General features: G+C 42.1%; 1 protein-coding gene across 1 annotated transcript; it reads right to left on the reverse strand.

Moving 5' to 3' along the window:
- Positions 1-4163: 4163 nt before the first annotated feature.
- enc1 (ectodermal-neural cortex 1) lies at positions 4164-17509 on the reverse strand. The gene is made up of 3 exons (XM_082541180.1): positions 16581-17509; positions 9717-11532; positions 4164-6625 (listed from the first exon to the last, which is right to left on the reverse strand). Exon 2 carries the CDS (start codon positions 11524-11526, stop codon positions 9751-9753), a length of 1776 nt encoding a protein of 591 aa, XP_082397306.1. The 5' UTR covers positions 11527-11532; positions 16581-17509; the 3' UTR covers positions 4164-6625; positions 9717-9750.
- Between the last annotated feature and the right edge of the window lie 2324 nt (positions 17510-19833).

Below are 19833 nucleotides of genomic sequence, written 5' to 3' on the forward strand. Positions count from 1 at the left end.
GATACCCACAAAATTTGAAGGACAGGGTCAGTAGGATTATCCTTGGGGGAGGCTACATTAATGACACAAGCAAGAGACAAAAGCACAGGGCAAAGATAAATAAAAGAATAAGAAACAGAGTCATTGTGGATCAGGAGAGACTTCCTCAGACTTATTTTCTGCCCATCCATTTTCATTCAGCTTTCTCACAACAATGCAAGAGCCGTGCTGTGGAGGATAAATAAAACGAACAAAGGTGTTTTAAATGAACTGGAATAAACTCGTTTAAAAAAAAGAAAGAAGCAAAAACAAACATGTAATGGAAATTTAAATTGGTAGAGACAAACAGCAATAAGCCAAAACCATAGAACATCTCTGCAGACATTCCTGTCTGCAGTTAAAAGGAAGCCTTGATAAAGGTTAGAGGAAGGTTTTGAAAGTCTTCTGTGACCTGAGCCTTGCATGGCCTTTTCTTTAGCAGTTTATCATTTTTCTTTTTTTCCTGCCCGTTATGTTATCTCCTGAGTCTGCTTTGTGGTCTAGATAAGCAGCATATGCTGAAGGGCTTTTGAAAGTAAATTAAACTTCACTGAAGGACACAGAAAACAACAAGGTTCAAAAGAAATACCAAAACATTTCAATGTCACCATTGCATTTTCAAGCAATCTAGAAAATGTAATATAATATTTCAAAGGGAAACCTGGTGTACTTGTGCTATGAAGTTATTTTAGAGAGTACTTTGAAAACTTTTTAAATTTTTAAGTGAAAGATTAACTTTATCATGTGGATTTTTTTTCTGCTATAAGCTTCATTTTGGGACATGTGACAGTGGCACACTGGCCCCTGACACAGTACCCTTGCCTGAGGCAGATTGGTTTTCAGCTGCCTGCCTGAATGCTGATGTAACTCATAGGTCAGAGCGAGCACAGCCCAGTGGAAGGCTCTCTCATTTCGAAAACATTCCTGGCATGATCACAGTGTCTGTCTGGGGTGGTTTGAACCAGCTCCACCCTGAATGGCATGAAAATTTCGTGGTTGGGCAAAACCAAAGAAGCTTCCAGCTTTGTGTCCATGTACCTGAACCTCTGCACAGCTGTCTCCAAAAGTTGATTCTGTTCATCTGGACGTAGCGTTTTGTGGGAGAAACGTTTCGTCACTCATCCAAGTGACTTCTTCAGTCTCAGCTGACTGCAGGTTTCCCCAATCTTATAAACAGTACATTTGCATAATGGCTGAAACCAGCCCACTGAAGGAACAATGGGCTGGGAGGTCAGTTCCTTAATCTTAATTATGCAAATTCTCATGACCATTGATCAGCAACCACTGACTAAAACCCACTGATCAATGGCCATGAGTACCATTCACAGAGAGTTGGGCAATGGCTGCAATCACAGCATTGTAAGATGGCGAAAGATGTACCCTTAGGCCCCCTCCTCGATTCATTGATGGTCTTTCCCTTTTCACATAAATGACCTCCTTGACTCCGCGCTCAAACCAGCATTCCTCCATGTCCAAGATGTGCACATCCTCATCCTTGAAAGAGTATCCACTGGCCTGTAGGTGTAAATAGACTGCAGAGTCCTGGCCTGATGAGGTGGCTCTTCTGTGTTGTTCCATCCGCTTCGCCAGAGGTTGTTTGGTTTCCCCGATGTATAAATCCTGGCAATCCTCCTGGCACTTGACAGCAAACACTACGTTACTCTGTTTGTGTCAGGGGACCCGATCCTTGGGGGGGCTTTGATCAGTGGATTTTGGTCAGTGGTGTTGATCAATGGTCATGAGAATTTGCATAATTAAGATTAAGGAACTGACCTCCCAGCCCATTGCTCCTTCAGTGGGCTGGTTTCAGTCATTATGCAAATGTACTGTGGGCTTGACCAGTGAAATGACATGATAATGTGTGTAAAATTGCACACAAAGTTCTGGTAGCACAGAGTGTCCTGTAGTTATAAAATCAAACAAATATTAGGGTTTCGTTAATTTACAGAAAACGTCCTCTTTTTTAGTATGCTTCCTCTGTGCTAATAATAAATTTTAGATCAATTTATTGCTTTCATGTAGTATAGAAATCCTTCCTATTTTCCAAAGCCATCCACTGGGCTAATTGAGTCTTTGCCGGGTCGATACTGGCCCCCTAGGCCTCATGTCTGACACTGCCGCTTTGTGGCATGTCATCCTGATATTGAATTTATGGCTTTAGGTTGAAAAGAATATGCACATTTAACTCTCAGAAGCCTTCCCCCTACTGTGAGCATAGTACTAATCTGATATTGTATGCTGTAATTTCTTTGTACCATGGAGCTTTATTGTTTCCAAAGGCAATTAAAAACATCATTTGCCAAATGTTCGCCCTCATTCTGGGGCCATCTCACATACACAGTGCCAATGCTGGAAGTACTCATCAGTGCATCACATGTGTACTCGTAAACAACTGTAAAAAGTCACCGACATAAAATGCACTCTGACTCATGCTTGAGTAGCAGTAAAGTTAAAAACTACAGTGCCCATCAGTTTTGAGAAATGGAAGAATCTACAAATAAAATGAAACTAAATATCTGTATATGTATTTGTATTTTCTATAGGAACCAAAGATCTTGGAGTTCAGTACCCCAGACAAACCAGCACTGAGACTTATGCACTGTTTGTTTTGGCCTTCTAATGCAAGATGAATAAAATATAATGATACCATATAGCCACGTAATTATATTTAATTGTTCAGGAACATTTTTGTGCCCCATCTCAAAATTTGTATAAATAAATCAATAAGACCTTTGATACTTTTTCATTCATCTTTCATTCATGTTCCAGATCATCTGCTGACATTTACAAAACACAGAGTGGTGGTAAAGACACAACAAATGTGCAGTTTTTATATTTTACTGGAAAAACATCTGAAATGTTTTTGTCTGTGTGCGCGTGTGCGTGTGTGCACATTACTGAGTCAAGCCTAATGCCTGCGTTGCCAGGCGACGGTGACATGTAGGTACATTGTTTTTATCACACTCGGCCACACATACAGACTGCCCACACAAAATCCTAGACTTTTAGTCTGTTCAAGCCAAGTTCTGCATAAGCTTACAGCACCCAAAGGATTCACAGTGTTAAAGGGTCGAGCCACCCTCGGTATGGTCTGGGAGGCGCAGGGAGGTGGGGGTAAGGCCGACATCCTGGCGGACAGGAAGCCCAACTTCCTGTCTTGATTAATGAAGGGACTGTTGAGGCACAGAGGGGCCTCCCACACACAAAGCCCTCGCATTTAACCTTCAGTGTCAGCTTGATGTTGTTTTTTTCCCCCGGATCTCAGAGTGCTTGAGAAAAACATTCTTGTAAGAAAAGTGAAAATGGTGCCGGTACGATTTTTCACAGCTTTTTTTGTTTTTTCACAACATCTCAGCACATGCTGACACAGTCAGAAAAAACACTTGTTTATTTCTCAAGCCACCATCCCCTCCCCTCCAGCGTGTTTTTGCTTGCATGAGGGTCGGGGATCCAGTAGAACTGGTGTTTCTCAACCACATGTCACCGGTCAGGAGTTGTGTCAGGGCGAAGAATGTAAACAGAGTCAGCAGAGCTGGAGCTGGAGGAACTCAGCCGGTGGCGGTGCGCTCTGCGGTCGCGGGCTGATGGGATGTTAAAACTTGTTACTTGTTAAAACCTGGGGACGTCCTAAAGCAGCAAGGACTTCACTACTAGCGTGCTGCTTTGCAATGCATTTCATTGGAAGATAGAGGAGGGGGAGGGGGTGTAAAAAGTGAGAGGGGGAGTCAGGGCTGGGGAGGTGCTTTTTAAGATTTCATGATGTCTTCCAGCCCCCACAGTTGGCAGGGAAAAAAAAAGGTTGCTGTTGCCAAGGTGACTTGACAGAGAAAGGGAAAGTATCTGGCTGTTCTTGTGCAGGAAGCTCAGAAGCCAGGGGCACAGATAAGATGATTTCAGTCCCTCCTCCACAGAACAAAAGCCGTACGCATGATATACTGCCTTAAATACCTCAGGGCGCTCTGGCTGCTGCGTTCACCCCAAAGCTGCCGAAATATGTGAAACATGCAGCAGTGCAGAAAGTCTCCTATGCTGTGCTGAAGCTGCCTTGCGCCCTTTAAAATACACACCACCACCACCACCGCGTTAAAACAAGCCAATGGACAAATGGTTTTTGGCACTGAGAAGAAAGACACAACACTTTACAGTCAAGAGGAAAAAACTCTCATGTTTATTTAGCCATGAATTTCACATTGTGAAAAAAATCACATGTACAAAATAATGCCATAAAAATAGAAATTAAAACTCTTACATGACGAAAGGAACCGATGCACACCGACGGTGGCTTAATTTACATCAACACATGAAAGCAAGATACTGCATCCGATTCTGAGCCGGCTGGATTTCCAGATAAAACAAGAGGATAAAGGAGGGCAAAGAGCTGAAATGGGAAATGCCACTCAGCAATTAGGTGCAAATTGAAGGGGCATTCATTACTCTCTTGTTGCCAGGGAAACTTGTGTTCTACAGGGAAAGAAGTACTCCCGTCTGATTGGCGGGGCCGGAGGCTCCGTGTTCCGTGGTTGGATGAGGTCAAACTTATGGAGCCACAATGGTTTGTCCTGAAATTGACAATAAAAGGGAACTTTTGGGTGGCTTGGGGCGCTGAAGCAGAATTTACTGGGCTGTTAATCCCCTGTTGATTTAATTTGAGTGCACATAGAAGTTTTAAAAAAATTACATACATATTCCACCAAAACATTACCTCTTACATTGAAATTCAATGATACCATTAATATTCAAATGTAAAACGCCAATGTTCAGGTCACACAGACAGACACACAGATGAAAAACGCTGATTAATGTTGCCAAGTGTTTCATATGAAAGTGTTTAATGACACATGTTTTGGTCTTCGGATACTCTTTTTTTTTTTCTTCTTTTTTTTAATGTGTATGAATGACACTATGGTGAAAAGCACTGTGGTGTCTGCCCTTAACAATGCACAGCTTACTGGAGTTCTTAACCTAATGATTACAAAGACTCACGAGAAGCCAAGTTAGCACATGTGACAGTCGTCCAGCTGTCACAATCTTAGCCATGTCAGGGTTACTCTCCCTTGTTGGTACTGGGTCATATACTGCACCGATCTGCCAGCCTTTTCTGTTTTATGGTTCATCTAACCCACTTCATTTGGTCTCCTATTTAGGCTGATTTAAGGCAAGTTTGGACCCAGATTAGAGCTTAAAGAGAATTAAAACAACATTTCTTTCAAAGCCGTTCAGTCTTCTATAGTGTAAGGGACTCTATAGTCTTGCTAATGACTGCTTTACATTATCCGTAGTGTGAGTAATTCTGCCTCTTGCATCCATGAAACCCTGGGAGAGGTTTCTCTTAAAAGAACCAAGTACCTCACGCAAAAAACTGGACTGTCCAAAATACAGCCGCCCGCCCCAACTGCGATGAAATTAAAACACAACAACCGGCCATGCACAACATAACCCAAACATACATTCACATAATGAACACAGGCAGAGAAGAAAATAAATACGATTAAAACATCTTAACATAACAAGAGTATTCATTGCCATATAAATTAAGACTACATTGCAGCAAGTTTAAGAAGAAACTGAGAACTTCTCAGTTTGCGTTTAAGGTGACGAGAGTCCATGCCAGTTTTTTGTTATCTTTTGTTTGTTTTCTTAGCGAATCACCACAAACATGCTCAAAAAAGGGTTCAGCTACGACTCAGGCGAGCGAGCCGCTGCGTTTGTCAGAAGCAAAGCCAGTCTTTTACAGCATGAAGTGTTACGGCGTTCCTTCCGAGCCTGCCGAAATCCGCCCAGCCCTGTGTACAGTGGGTTGGTTCAGCGAGCGTCACATGCAAACATGTAAGGTCATGACCTCAAGGCACCTTCACCCCATCCCACTCCTTGGCCATGCACAGATCTACCCCTCCAACCTCTTCCAACTCAGCTTGTGTTGGCCATCAAAACCTCACAAACCAGGCAGTGCCCTGTCACTGCCTGGTTTGTTTCTGTGTCACAGCTGTTAGACGCACAAGCTTGAAACGACGCAAAAGAAGATACAAACGGAAGAGCTTATTAGAGGACTGAGGGGGTGTTTGCTCCTTCATTCTGCCTTTTATAAATCATCTATGTTCAGTCAAACTTTAACCTATCCTCGTGTTCCACCTCCAGCAATCTAAACAGGGCATCTGTCATGCTATACATTTTTTTCTTCTTTTTCTCTTAATATTTAAAAACAACAATAAAGTCCTAACAAGCATTTCATGACTGAACGGGGGGAAAGAAATGCAGGTAGTGTGATATGTTTTCAGCACGCCAGTGGCAGCATGAAAGCACAAGTGTAAAATGCCCCACGCAGAGTGGGAGTTTGTGCCAAGCAGCAGTTTGTTTGGTTTGTTTGCGTGAACTTCTTTTTACTGTACGCCTCAGCTTCCATCTCACAAAACGAGAGATGGCATCGTTCTAGTGAAAGCGTCCATCTGTCCATGCCTCTGATTTTTTTTCTTCTTTCTTTTTTTGCCTCTTTGCAACATCAAAATGAATGCGGGCGTCTGTACATCACTGCTCAGTGTCTCTTTTGGAGAAAAAGAATGTGTGCTTCTTCACAGTTGGGAGACCAGTAGATGATGCAAAACAGGGAAATCTAAGGGAGAGAGAAAAGAAAGACTCATTAGGCAGGCTAATAAGGTGAAAATGCCTGAAAGCAAACAGTGCTAAACAGTTTAAAGGTGACCTTTTAATTAATCAAAACAGTACAGAAGATGGATTAGGAATAAAAGATTTTTTTTCTGTCTAAAGAGTCAGGGTGCACAAAATAAAACCAAACTCCTGCCTAGTGGACTGTATCCCTGCTGTTGAGTCAGCTTTTTGGAGACGTGTATTTGTCTTTACATGAGCAGTATTGGATTGTGTTTAATTCACTTAATAATCATGACAGACATGAGTGATGCACATGATCTAAACAACAATTTAGGAGTATGAACAGTCCACAGGTTGTGTTTTACTGCAGAATCAGTGAATCTAATTCAAACTCAGTGAATGTATTGCTGGGAACCACAGTGAGAGAAGTGTAGTGTTTGGTGTCATTTGGGTGAGCGTGCCTCACATGTTGGTTACAAGTTTCCTTCTGTTAGCAGTATATTCAGTTTAATTAAATTCCATTTTGTTTATACATTGCGCCAAACCACAACAATAGTCATCTCGAGGTGCTATATACTGTAAGGTAAAGACACTACAATAATACAGAGAAAACCACAACAGTCAGACAACCCTCTATGAGCAAGCACTTGGCAACAGTGGGAAGGAAAAACTCCCCCTTTTAACAGGAAGAAACTAATAATAATAACTCGTGACTAAATGCAAAGTAGTGCATAAACACATAGAGAGTGAAAAGAGATGAGTGAAGTGCATATGAGTATATGTCTGTTACACTCTCCCCGTATGGGTAGTGCTGTTGTGTACCTTCAGATCCAGAAACCTATTTAAGTACTGGATTTCTGTTCAAAATTATTAGTAGTCTGAAAACTGGAGTCCTGAGTTTTGTTTTAGTCCAGAGATTAACACAGATTTGCTAGAGTATTTAAAGCAGTGGATACTGTGTGATCTCCATTTGTTTACTTTTATGTCAATAGTTTGTTGTTTGAAGCCTGATTACTCTGACATGTTCTAAAAGATGGGATTATTAGCTTAGCTTATCTTATCTTAGTTTAGCTTAGCAGCTAACTGTGGAAAATTGAGAAAAAGCTAGCGTGGCTTCATCTGACGCTAACAAAAGCCATCAACCATTATATTCGCTTCACCCATACAAAGACTGAGGCCTAAAATGATTCTGTTATGCCTCACATTAGGCATTTTGGTGGTAATTCTTCAACCATTTTCCCCTGCTAACAGCTTTCTGAGAAAATAAAAAAGGAGAACTCAAAGAGTAGTTAGGAATTTTCCCCTGGGAGAAAAAGACTGCAAACTTTGTTTTTTCCCCTCACAGCTACAATCTCCTCCTGTGAGGTCTAACATCCTTCATTCTCCTTTTATTCCTAAACAGTCAGCCTTCTTTTCCATTCCTCCACATTTCATCTTTTCACCGCGTTCATTGAGTAGACTGTCAGTTGCCATGACAGGCAGACACAGAAAAAAAACAAATTCTCTATTAAATTAGTGGCAGGATTATTCACTTCACTGAGCATTTTATTGCGCTGGCTTACAGATAGTTCAGGCCTTCAGTCTCTCTTTCAGAGACAAGTCACACACAAAAAAAGAAACAATGCAAAATATTTCATCCAGTAAAGAAGAGGAACATCACAGCCTTATAGCAGTGATGCCACTCCGAGCAGTTTCCTGGGATTATCAAGTGGGACACCGTTTGTGTGTGTCAGTACTTTGCATTCATACCTGCTAGCCATTTCAGAAAAAAATAGAGAAAAATGAAAGACTGTCTGCAAGGCTATGTGTGCGTGGGCATCGGAGTAGGTTGCAGTGATTGTCTGATGTGATGTGATCATGACCCTCCAGCCTGCAGTGCGCAGAAAGATCAGGTTTGCCAGCTCACTACCCATGCTCCACATACGTCCAGCCTATTTACCATCAGAGCCGCAGACCGTAGTTAAAAATAAGACCAGGAAGGCACAGACGGAACCGGAAGAGACCGTAAATTTTCAGAGCGAGGCCACTACTATGAAGGATGGTGTGTGTTTGAGTGGGCTGAGGGGTAGGTCTCACGCCGTCTAGCTTTACAACGCCTCCTCATGTCCCTCGCTGCCACTTCTCGCAGTCGCCTCATCTTGTAGCTGATGATGAATGGTTTCCGACACTGCGTGAGTCGCCGGCCACCTCCCTCTCACCCAGTGTAAAGACCATAACCTCATCAAAGGAAGGCAACTGAGAGTGGATTATCCGCGCTGGGGTGTTGCAGCCTGCTGGTGTGGAGCTTGTCTAATTGGCAGACCCCTTTTTCCCTCTTAGAGAGATTTCCCCCACAGGAGCAATAAAAGTATCCTATTCTCTTTCAATTACCCTCTCTGTCCTTCGGCCCATCCCCGCAGCCGCATAACTCACTTAACTAAAGCACACAAGCCCTATCAATCCCCCACTGGTCTGCCCTCCACTCCACTTATCGTGCCAGTATAACTCTTATTGTGAAAATCTAAAAGCCTAACAGAGTGAAAAATTGCATCATGTTACAGGCCTGAATTCTTTTTAACTTTAAAATCATGATACTTCAAACTCTAAATGCAATTCACATAGACATACATCTATACGGGGGTAAAACATTAATAATGCAATTCAATACTGAGTGTTTATACTACCAAAAACTGTCAAACCCTTCAAAGGTTGCTTCAAAGAATCGCTCTAGTGTAGCACTGTCAGATTTGTGATAGAGGGTTCTTAAAAAAGGATCAAATTGTATGATTTCCCTTGGGAAAACCCGACTCTTGGACTGCCCTAGATCAAACACGAATGCTGACAGAGCTGTCAAAGAGTCAGGTGTCTTATAGCAGTGGCTAACATAGCCTCGAGGTGCTAGTCTCAAACAGAAGGGAAGTGTACTGCTGAGGTGGGTTTTTTTTTTTTTCGTATTTCTAGTTAAATTTCCAGTTACTTCAGGCAATTTATTGGATTTTTTCACAGCTCCAACTGAAACAAAAAAAACCTGCTTCATACAACTGTTCTCATATATCGCATAATACCAGTACTCCACAAGGCACGTAAAATCAAAGGCATCAGGAGCACGATCTTACCTAATGGAAAGGGTGCATGTAGAGGGTTCTGAACTCAAGCAGGTAGATGTTTCCAGGTGCTGACAAAAGCAGTAGGAATGAGTGAGTATGGCACTGTAGTTATGCTGTTCCATGCATCCAGTGTGGGGTCATAGCAGTCCAGAGTTTTACACCTCTGTGTGCCAAAGTACCCACCCACCACATAGAGTTTGTTCCCTGATGCCACAGCCTGGCAGCTCATCCTCTTGGCAGTCACATCACCCACTTTTGTCCACTGGTAGCTCTCGCTGCTGAACTTGTATGCTGAGCATGCTGAGAACTCTGTGTCTCCGCCCATGACGAAGATCTGGTTTCCCAGGACAGCGGCGGCTGTGTAGCGCCATGGCTGAGGGCAGGATGCAGGCACGGTCCATCGGTTCTCCTGCGGATCGTAGCACTGCACCTTGGGCAGCTTGTCGTGGGTGACGCTGGTTCCTCCGAAAGCAAAGAGTTTGAGTTTGACGCTAACAACTGCTGCGTTGCTCACACCCTCTCTCAGAGGAGCTACCATTGTCCACTTGTTTGCCACGGGGTCAAACTGCTCCACCTGTTTGAGAGACACTGATGGAGAAGCTGGAAGGCAGCCTGTCGCTGCGGTGTGACCACCTACGACGTAGAGACAGTGTTTCAGCTCTGCAGACCCATGGCCGAACCTGGCAATCAGCATGGGTGCCGCCTTTGACCATTCCTCGTGGACAGTGTCATAGACCCAAACATCTTTGGACACGCCATTTTCTGAGCCTCTGCCACCAGTGATGTACACCTTACATCCAATTGCACAGGCACTAAACTCCTTCCGTGGACTGGGGATGTCAGCCTTTGGGATGATCTCTTTGGCTTTCTGGTCCACAAGGTACAACTTGTCACACATGAAAGTCTGGCCACCCAGAAGAAACAGGGCATGGCTGGTTTTTCTGGGTCGAGCACATGGGCTGTTAACAACGCCATCGTTCTGCAGGATTTTCAGCTTACAGCGAATAGCTTCATCCACCAGCTCCTTGCTCTTGGCCTGGGAGTTAATTAGCTCTTCAGTAGAGACGTTCTCCATTAAAAAGATGGCAGGCAATAGCGCAAGGCGAACCGTTCTCAGGAGCTCCGGGAGATGGCAGTGCCTCCTTTCCAAGTCGTAGTTGATCCAGTTAAGAGCAGCTTCGTAAACCAGTCTCTCGTCTTCTGTCTCTAGCTCCTCATGTGATAAAAGCTGCACCACCATATCTTTGGGCAGTTGGAGGAAGTCCTCCGTCTTGCAAATAGCAGGAAAGTTGCTGAGGCACATGCCCCAGGAGAGCTCTGACAGCTTGGTACACTGATGGGCATCTGACAACAGAAGCATGCCAAGGCAGTTGGATGGGTGAAGGTTTCTCTCTAAGAATTCTGCGCAGGCATCCCGGATGTCCTGAAATTCCAACATGTCCCCAGCCTCCAACAACGACTCTGCATTCTCCTCATTGATGACCACCCGTGATGAATAAGCGTAATCCAGCAGGAGCTCCAAAACCTCCGGGTGGATCGAATCATGGAAGTCAACCTCACTGGCCTGACTTTCCCTCAGGCCACCGCTGAACATGGCCTCAAAGTAGCGACTGCAGGCAGCCAGCACTGCGCGGTGGCAGGGAAAGGAGCGGCTGCCAGCATGGAGCAAGACGTCGGTGAAAAGCCTTTGCTGCCGCAGCGAGTTGAGGTGCATAAGGACGCTGTCGGCATAGGAGGACTTGTGAAAAAGGTAGATGTTCATGGAGCCGGTGCTGGCTCGCGATTTTCGGTTCTCATGGACGCACACGGACATTTTCATTGAATCCTAAAATGAAAGAGATAAAGAAAAATCTCTCATCAATGCACTGCACATTTGAAGCCCACTACACATAATTATTATTCACCAATTCAACATTTCCCACAACGTGTATCTTCCGTCTTCAAATAGTCTGTAATATGGTGTATCTTAACCTTTTAAACACATCCACTAAAATTTAAAGCTAGATGCAATTTATGTTGAAAAATGGGGCATGTAGTAGCTATTAATCAGGAGCTTTACAGTGCAAACAAACTGTTTGTCCTGTACAATTAGTCATAAAAATGTAGGTTTAGTGAAGTGAATACAGTGGATGCACTATGTGGTGATGTTGATGCTGATATATTACATTGTTGGGCACTGATATCCACAATGAGATAAAAAAACAAAAACGTAAAATGTATTTTTGGAGGAGGAATCTCAATCATTCCCAAGAGATCAAGATATTCAGAAAGAGATCAAGTGATTACAAATTACAAAACAGCATAAATCTGAGGGTTCTGAAGGTCGAGTAGATAACAATTGTGTTCTTGCAGAGACTGCAAGGCCTTGCAGCTCTGAGCAATGCTAATCCTCCTCTTTCAGAGATGCCACGATTAACAATGAAGTTTCCCTTTGCAGAGGATTCTTCATGAAAAGGGAAAAAGAAAGAGACAGTGGGGCTCTTTTAAGCCTCTGAGAAATGCACTCTCCTTCCAGAAAATCACAGCTCCCATCTTCACTGTCTTCGCCCTGTGCTCGCTCACAGCTCGCTTTTATTCCAACCAATTTCTAGACATGTCTAGTGCCTTCTGCACTCTATTTACAGAGGGACCAAGTCTCTGTCTGACCCAGTAAATCCACAGCTGACAGACATTTTAAGTTGTCAGCCTGCCCCTAAGTCTATCGGTCTTGATAGAATTTGATAGAAGGCTGGTTAATCCTAGTAGTAAGGGTAGGTTTTAGTACAAAAACAGGACTGGGCTTGTTTCTAATGGTTTTGTAATTTCATTCTTGACTGCAAATAGCTCCACAACCTGACAGCTGCTGTAAATTATAATGATTAAAAAGTTCTGATGGCTCAATAAGAAAAAAAAAACATCAATAAAATGCTTCAGAAGAAGGAACAGACTTCCATTTATATGCTAGGTATAAAACAGATGTAGACGTTTAATAAAAACTGAATTTCTATGAATTTCTATGGAGGTTCAACGCTTAAAGGAAGTCATATATATATATATATATATATATATGCTCTGTCAGCAAGCAAATGTTTTACAAACCTACAGGTTTGTAAAACACCTCCCTCAAGGTGGTGTCGGAGAGGCGGATGCTGTCCAAGATAAAGACAATGTTGGATAACACCTCCCACCCACTCCATGACATGTTGGTCAGTCACAGGAGCTCGTTCAGTGAGAGACTGAGATTACCGAAAAGCACCACTGAACGACACAGGAAATCATTCCTGCCTGTGGCCATCTCCCTGTACAACGCATCCACTTAACACACTGTTTGCTGCTACAGCTACACATGTTTCTTTTCCAACTATTTATTTATAAGTGACTTATGTATGTATGTATGTATATATATGTATATATTGTACTATTCTTAGTTAGCGTATTGTCTGTCTTGTCTTAATGTTGGTTTAAAATGGAGCACTGTAACAAAAAATAATTTCCCCCAGGGATCAATAAAGTATTCTGATTCTGATTCTGATTCTGAGGTGGCGAGCATTTGATGTTCGAATGATAGGATTTTCACTTCAAGAGTGAAAGAGTTCAAAAGTTCCTTGCTGTCATAAATGACTCCTCTTCAAAAAACAGAAAGCTACAGAGAGCTAAGGACAGTTTCCATTTTCGCTAAGTTGCATCATCTGTTCCAAAATCCTCAGAATGCAGTCTCATGAATAGGAAATCAAGCCCAATCCCTGCAGGTATAAATGCAAGTCCAGTGGGGATTTCTGGTGAGCAGTGGCACTCATACCTTGGGCTTAATATCTCAATGCATACTGAATGAACAGCTATGAATTTTGATTTTATTTTTTTGGCATTCAGGGTGCTCAGAGGATGAATCCTAATGATTCTGGGCTTTGTCCCTTTGAACATGTTCGCACAGGGATGTCAGCGCACAGCTCAAAGGACAGCCATTCCACGTCTTTGTATAAAGAGGAAGAATCTTATTTATCACAAGTTAATGAAACCCAAAACCAACCGCCACCGGTTGAACAGGATTTACTGCATTCCTGCAGTGACAAAACTGGCAACCTGTCAACTCCTGGCCTCTGGCTCATCTGTAAGGAGAACATCCTCACCTAATCTCCTTGCACACGTCACATGCTACACACACACACGGACACATTGCAGCTCAGAGTTTCTAACTGGAGGTTGTAAGTGACTCGATTTAAATATGTGATCCTTATAAGTCAGGCGCTAAAATGAAGAGGTTTCACACTTGTTAATCATTGGCATATTAATAAATAGAACCATTGGTACTCTCAGGCACTGGAGCTGGCAGATAAACACTTCAGTTAGTCCAATAATTTAGCTTCATACTAGGTAGCAAAATGATTACAAGCTAATTATAGTCTACCAGTAAATGACAGACACTTAGCTGAGCTGCTAACCGTCTCTGTTCTTTTGCCAAACAAATCATTTAGTGGCAATAAAATAGCAAAGCATAACACAGCTTTTCCATTTAATCTCACTGCAATGCACTCATTCCTCCAAACAACACTGGTGGCCAGCACAATTACCAAAGGTGATCTGTTTGCACAATCTTCATTTTCCCTGTTGTCAAACGAAAGTGCTCACTCACGCCCGCATACTGGGGAGTGCGGGAAAGGTGAACAATGAAAAGATCAGTAAACCACATGCCTCAACTATTTGCATATTAAAGGGTAAAGCCTGGATTACCAGCTCAAGCAGCTGGTCCCGAAACCCGTCTGTGACATATACAAGCACGGCTAGATTCAAAATAGAAATAAATAAAACAAAACAAAAAAAGTTTTATACAAATCTTAGACAATGCAACGAGAAAGAATAATTGAAGACTGCACTTACGCTTAAAAGTGTTGGATTTGCTTCCTGATTATAACTTAAACTTAGACTAACCTCTGAAACATAAGCACGTTTCTCTTGTTTTGATCTTAAGCACTGATTACAGAGGAAATTAGATAACTCGTATCACTGTTTAAATTTGCTTAATCTCATCATCCACAGGGCACAGGCACAGGGCGCATTCAAACATCACGAGTGTGACAAGTCTGTAAAAATTCCTGACAGCTGTCTGGAAACTGTAAATTACATGGAAGTTACAAAAGGAAAACTATTTCAAAGCTAGGATTAAACTGACAAACCCTTTTCGGCTATGAACTAATGCAGGCTGTCTTACTCCTGCTCTAAATGAGAACAAACTCCTGGACACATCTTCACATCTGCAGACGCAATCATTTTCCATGAGAATATAGGAAAATATAATCAATTTCAAAGTAAAAATAATAATAATAATAAGCAAATGACAACATTTACATAACATGTTGGGAAACATGCACTTCCCTCTTTGGTGACTCAAGTTTTTCATACCATAATTTATCTGATTATCTGATGTTTCTGACTCTTTTTTCTTTGCGCAACATTCTTCCTCCTACTTATTCATAGCTTCATGACAAAGCAAAGTAGCAAAGATTTTTAGGTTAATGAAACTTTATTAACATAACCTACAAAGAGGTTCAACCTCAAGTAGTTTAAGTCCCCGCCCTGCCTCCATTCAAACCAAATTGGTGAGAAAATTCCTGAAGGTTTTGTACTGTTGGTCAGAAAGAACAAAAGCCATTGCTGTGAGTACTGAGAAGTTCTGCTGTGCCATTAATATTTCTATTTCTTTTACAAAGTGGTCATTTTTATAGTTTATTTTTAAGGACAGTGGAGAGAAAGACTCACAGTTGCAAAGGTGGTGCCCAATTTACCGCAAATGTGCAGATAATGCAGCCTAATTTCAAACACAAACCCTTTGATGACCATTACAATATGTGACAGCTTGTGGTATAATAAAGCAAATATCTCTGTTGCACAAGTTAATACAAACAACTAGACTAAAATAATAATTTGTGACAGCTTATCAGCATTGAGGTTTCCACGCTGCTCTGGAGGACTTCCCTCTATTATAATACCACAGTCAGTACACCAAAGGGTCCAGACAGGAAGAAATGCCAGCAGTGCCAAGATGTGTGGTTGGCTCAGTGGCTGAGAGAGGGAGAGATGTCTTCCTCATCCCACCCCTCACAGAAATCAGATCCACACACCGAGCACACAGCCCAGAAAGCCCACACTACACGCCTCACTCAGAAAGCACACAGTTAAAGGACATGCACATGCAGCCACTGGACTCGAGCCAGGGCCTGGCTGACTACAGCCTGTTTAAAAATCATTGCCAGGTGTTCACAGTCAACCATGGACTCAGGAAGAGGGATGGGAGGGGAGTCACTTCAAAAGTAAACACCGGAGCTTATGTGGACCTCGTTCTGTACATCTGCCACTCGGTGAGTGGGGGCGGTAATTGAAGCAAGATGCAAAACAAGAGGAAAGAGCAATGAGCTATAGATGTGTTCGCCTGCTTCTTCAGTGTTGAAGGTCGAAATGTACGATCTCAAGTCTAAATGCACAAACAAACGCCGTACAATTGAAAAAACAAACAAAAAAACCTAATTAAATAAATTAAAATCATGGCTTTGTAACGTCGAGAAGAGCGTGTCACACCTGACGTCGCATTTTAAACAAGCAAAACATCCCCAGCATGCACGAATGTGCAAGGAAACAGCTGAGGACATGAACGCAGACGACCGAGGGGAGATCAGCTATCGATAAATCAATAAATCAATAAAATGAACCTGAACGTGATCAGCGAATGTAAACATTGTTGCGCTTCCTAATGCTCCATCCTGGAGCAGAAGGGGGATGCATTCGTAGTTACTATGTAACAATCGAGCCACACGCTTTAACATGATGCAGTGAGGTGGTTTAGCATTATTAGTATCATCATTATTATAATCAGTATTATTATTATGCTTTGTTTTGTTTTACCTCTTTGGGTGAAAGCAGGAGTTCAATTGTGCCCGGAGTTTCCCTCGAACATGCCACTTCTACAAGAGCCACGATGCAAGCCTTACGCTCGGGGAGTGCAACTCCGTGGGATTTATATCCGAAAGGTCACGGAATACTAAGTCGAGATCCACGCCGATTGTGAGTTACAGGTAGTTTACCGAGGCTTCAATGGACCTCTGGGCAGCCGGGTATCAATAGATGGTAGCTGTGATGTGAAGGATGAGCGGAGATGTTTGGATGAGCTCCTCTAAAGCTGCTGCTGCTGTGTGACTGAATCCTATGTGTCCTCCTCCTTCTCCTGCGCTCCCACTTCTCTCTCACTGAAACAAGTGGGTGTGTCCGAAACCGAGCGAAGGAAAGAGAACATGTACCATACCATCCCACTGTGTAAGATAATTACCAAGTAATCGCTAAAGATGAGTTCAGTTAAAGTTTTCTTTTTTCTTTTTTAAGGACTTTCTGACCGTTCAGACTCTTAATAAAGTATGCATTAGAGGAGTCTAATGCATGATTAACGTAATCATTAATATGATTAACGTATCTGTATATATATATATGTCTCTAAATCTTTCTACAAAGTAACTACTAAGCAGGCTGCGTGGATAGGAGCGGTGCTTAACTTGGTTTGAAAGGCAAATGCTTTAGTAAAATTCTGATACAGTGTGCAGGATCTGCGTCGCAGCAGTCCACGTAATGGTTTAGTGGTTCCTCAGAAGACCAAACAGGATCCACCCAGCATTGTGACAGAAGAGTCAAGAGAAAATTAAAGGTATTGTTCCGGTGTTGTGCTTTGTGGACTCAAGACTTTAAACAGCCACTCCAAGACATTGTGAAACAATAACATATAGGAAATGCCACAAAGTCTGACTGAGTCACATTGAGCCAGTGTCAGGTCCTATAGGATTACAAAGGTCTCTGTGGTTTTTAGTAAAAGGGGGGAGAGCTGGGAACGGGAAGTCCAATTTTATCTGTGAGCATCTTGTGTGAGTCACATCTGCGGTGCTCGTTGACGGTGCATTTGGCTGTGACTAAACTCTTCAGAGGATCCTCGAGGCTGTGATGTTGCTGTTTGGTTTGTTTGTTTTTGATGTGCAGTGTGGTGGCCACAGAGCTGTTGAGAACTCACGCCCAGTTCCCTTTCCCATCGACTGTTGATGAAAACCGAACAATCGGTTTATGCTGAGGATAACGCAGCATACTGTTCACCAGGGAAGTACACTCTGAAAAGTGTTGAAGAGAAACGTCTTTGCGCTCTAACATGGACTTTGTGTATGGCAAGAGAGACACCTAGTGGGCAAAGTCATGCAAGTAGGCCTGTTATGTGCAGGATGCTACTTTATTTGGCAGCATAATTGTCGCCAAATAATGACAATTTAATATATTTGCCAATAATTATTATTGTCAAATAATTAATTATTGTCAACAGCAGACTAGCAGACAAACAGGTTTTTGTATTGTTTCTTTGCTCACTTGTAAGAAGTTTGTAGTGCAGTAAAAATCAGGTAAATGTAGCATGACATATGTTTTCTTTATTATACAAACATTATATAGGAGTAGACAATGGATAACTGAATAACTTTATATTACAGTATATTCCTAACTAAGCAGCTCATTCTCAACACTTTTATGAAAATTTGACCTTATATGACCTTGAAGAAGAGGTCAGAGGTCCAAGCTAACGTGATATCCCTTTACTGTACTTTCTATAAGTTGATAATACATACACTAACAAATCACCATTAGGTAATACTACTTTACATGAAGCTTCAAGGTGGAGCCTGTCCCAGATGCCATAGAGTGAAAGGTGGGTACACCCTGCACACATATGCTAGCATGGATGGAAACTGGAGGACCTGGAGAGAACTCCTGGTACTCCAGCGGATTCCAACACAGAATCCTCTTGCTGTGAGAGATTAATAATAACTAATGATTCAATGCAGAGAGGTGTATAAAGACATGGTGAGTGGAAAAGGTGCATCATGGGAATCCCCCAGCAGCTATTGCAGCGTAACTATGGGAGGATTCAGGCTCACCTGATCCTGCCCTAACATTTTCAAAGTAGAGAGGATGTCTGTCTCCCTAATACAAAATTGGAAGCTGGTTCCACAGAAGAGAGCCCTGAAAGCTGAAGGCTCTGACTCCCGTTCTACTTTTAAATACTCTAGGAACTACAAGTAAGCCTGCAGTCTGAGAGCAAAGTGCCCCAATGAGGTGATACAGCCCTATGAGGTCATTCAGATAAGATGGGGCCTGATTATTCAAGACTTTATATGTGGAGCAGGATTTTGAATTTGATTCTGGATTTAACAGGGAGCCAATGAAGGGAAGCCAATATAGGCAAAATATGCTTTCTCTTTCTAGTCCCTGCCAGTACTCTTGATTTTGGATCAACTGAAGGCTTTTCATGGAGTTTTTCGGACATCCTGATAATAATGAATTACAATAGTCCAGCCTAGAAGCAATAAATCCTGAGACGGGATATTCATAATTTCAAAGATATAACGGTAATACAAAAAAGCAGTACCACATATTTGTTTAATATGTCCATTAAAGAACATGTCCTGGTCAAAAATGACGCCAAGGTTCCTCACAGTGTTACTGGAGGCCACCGTAATGCCATCCAGAATAAGTATCCGGTTAAATACCATATTTCTACAATTTTTAGGGCTGAGTACAATAACCTCAGTTTTATGTGAATTTAGAAGCAGAAAATTAGAGGCCATCCATGGTGTTTATGTCTTTAAGACAACTGCAGTTTAACTAATTGTTGTGTCCTATCTGGCTTCATGGATAGATAAAGTGGTATGCTATGTTGTATGATGGCATACCTCTAATTATTGGTATGCCATTATACAAGTGGTTACAAGTGGTAGATATTCAACTACATAGTGTATTGATCAAGTCCATGTGGTGTTTGGTAGATTTATTTGTCTATTCTAATTGTAGTAAAATGGTATTCTGAATACTATACACCAATTTCTTTAAAGCAGGGATCATACTGTTATTTGTCGATTCATATATAGATAACAAAATGATGTGCCATATTTAGGAGCAAAGCCATCAATCCAATGGCATAAAATACTTTATATGACATGAGAAACAAAAAAACATTGGCCTCACACAGCTGAATAACACTGTGGTTAGTAGATGTTGAAAGGAAGCATCAGTGATGAGTTAAAATGACCAAATGACAATGCAAATACTGTTTTACCCAAAGTGTCTGCCTATATTT

Source organism: Aulonocara stuartgranti, assembly GCF_965226115.1.
Source record: "Aulonocara stuartgranti genome assembly, chromosome: 7".
Lineage (NCBI taxonomy): Eukaryota > Metazoa > Chordata > Actinopteri > Cichliformes > Cichlidae > Aulonocara > Aulonocara stuartgranti.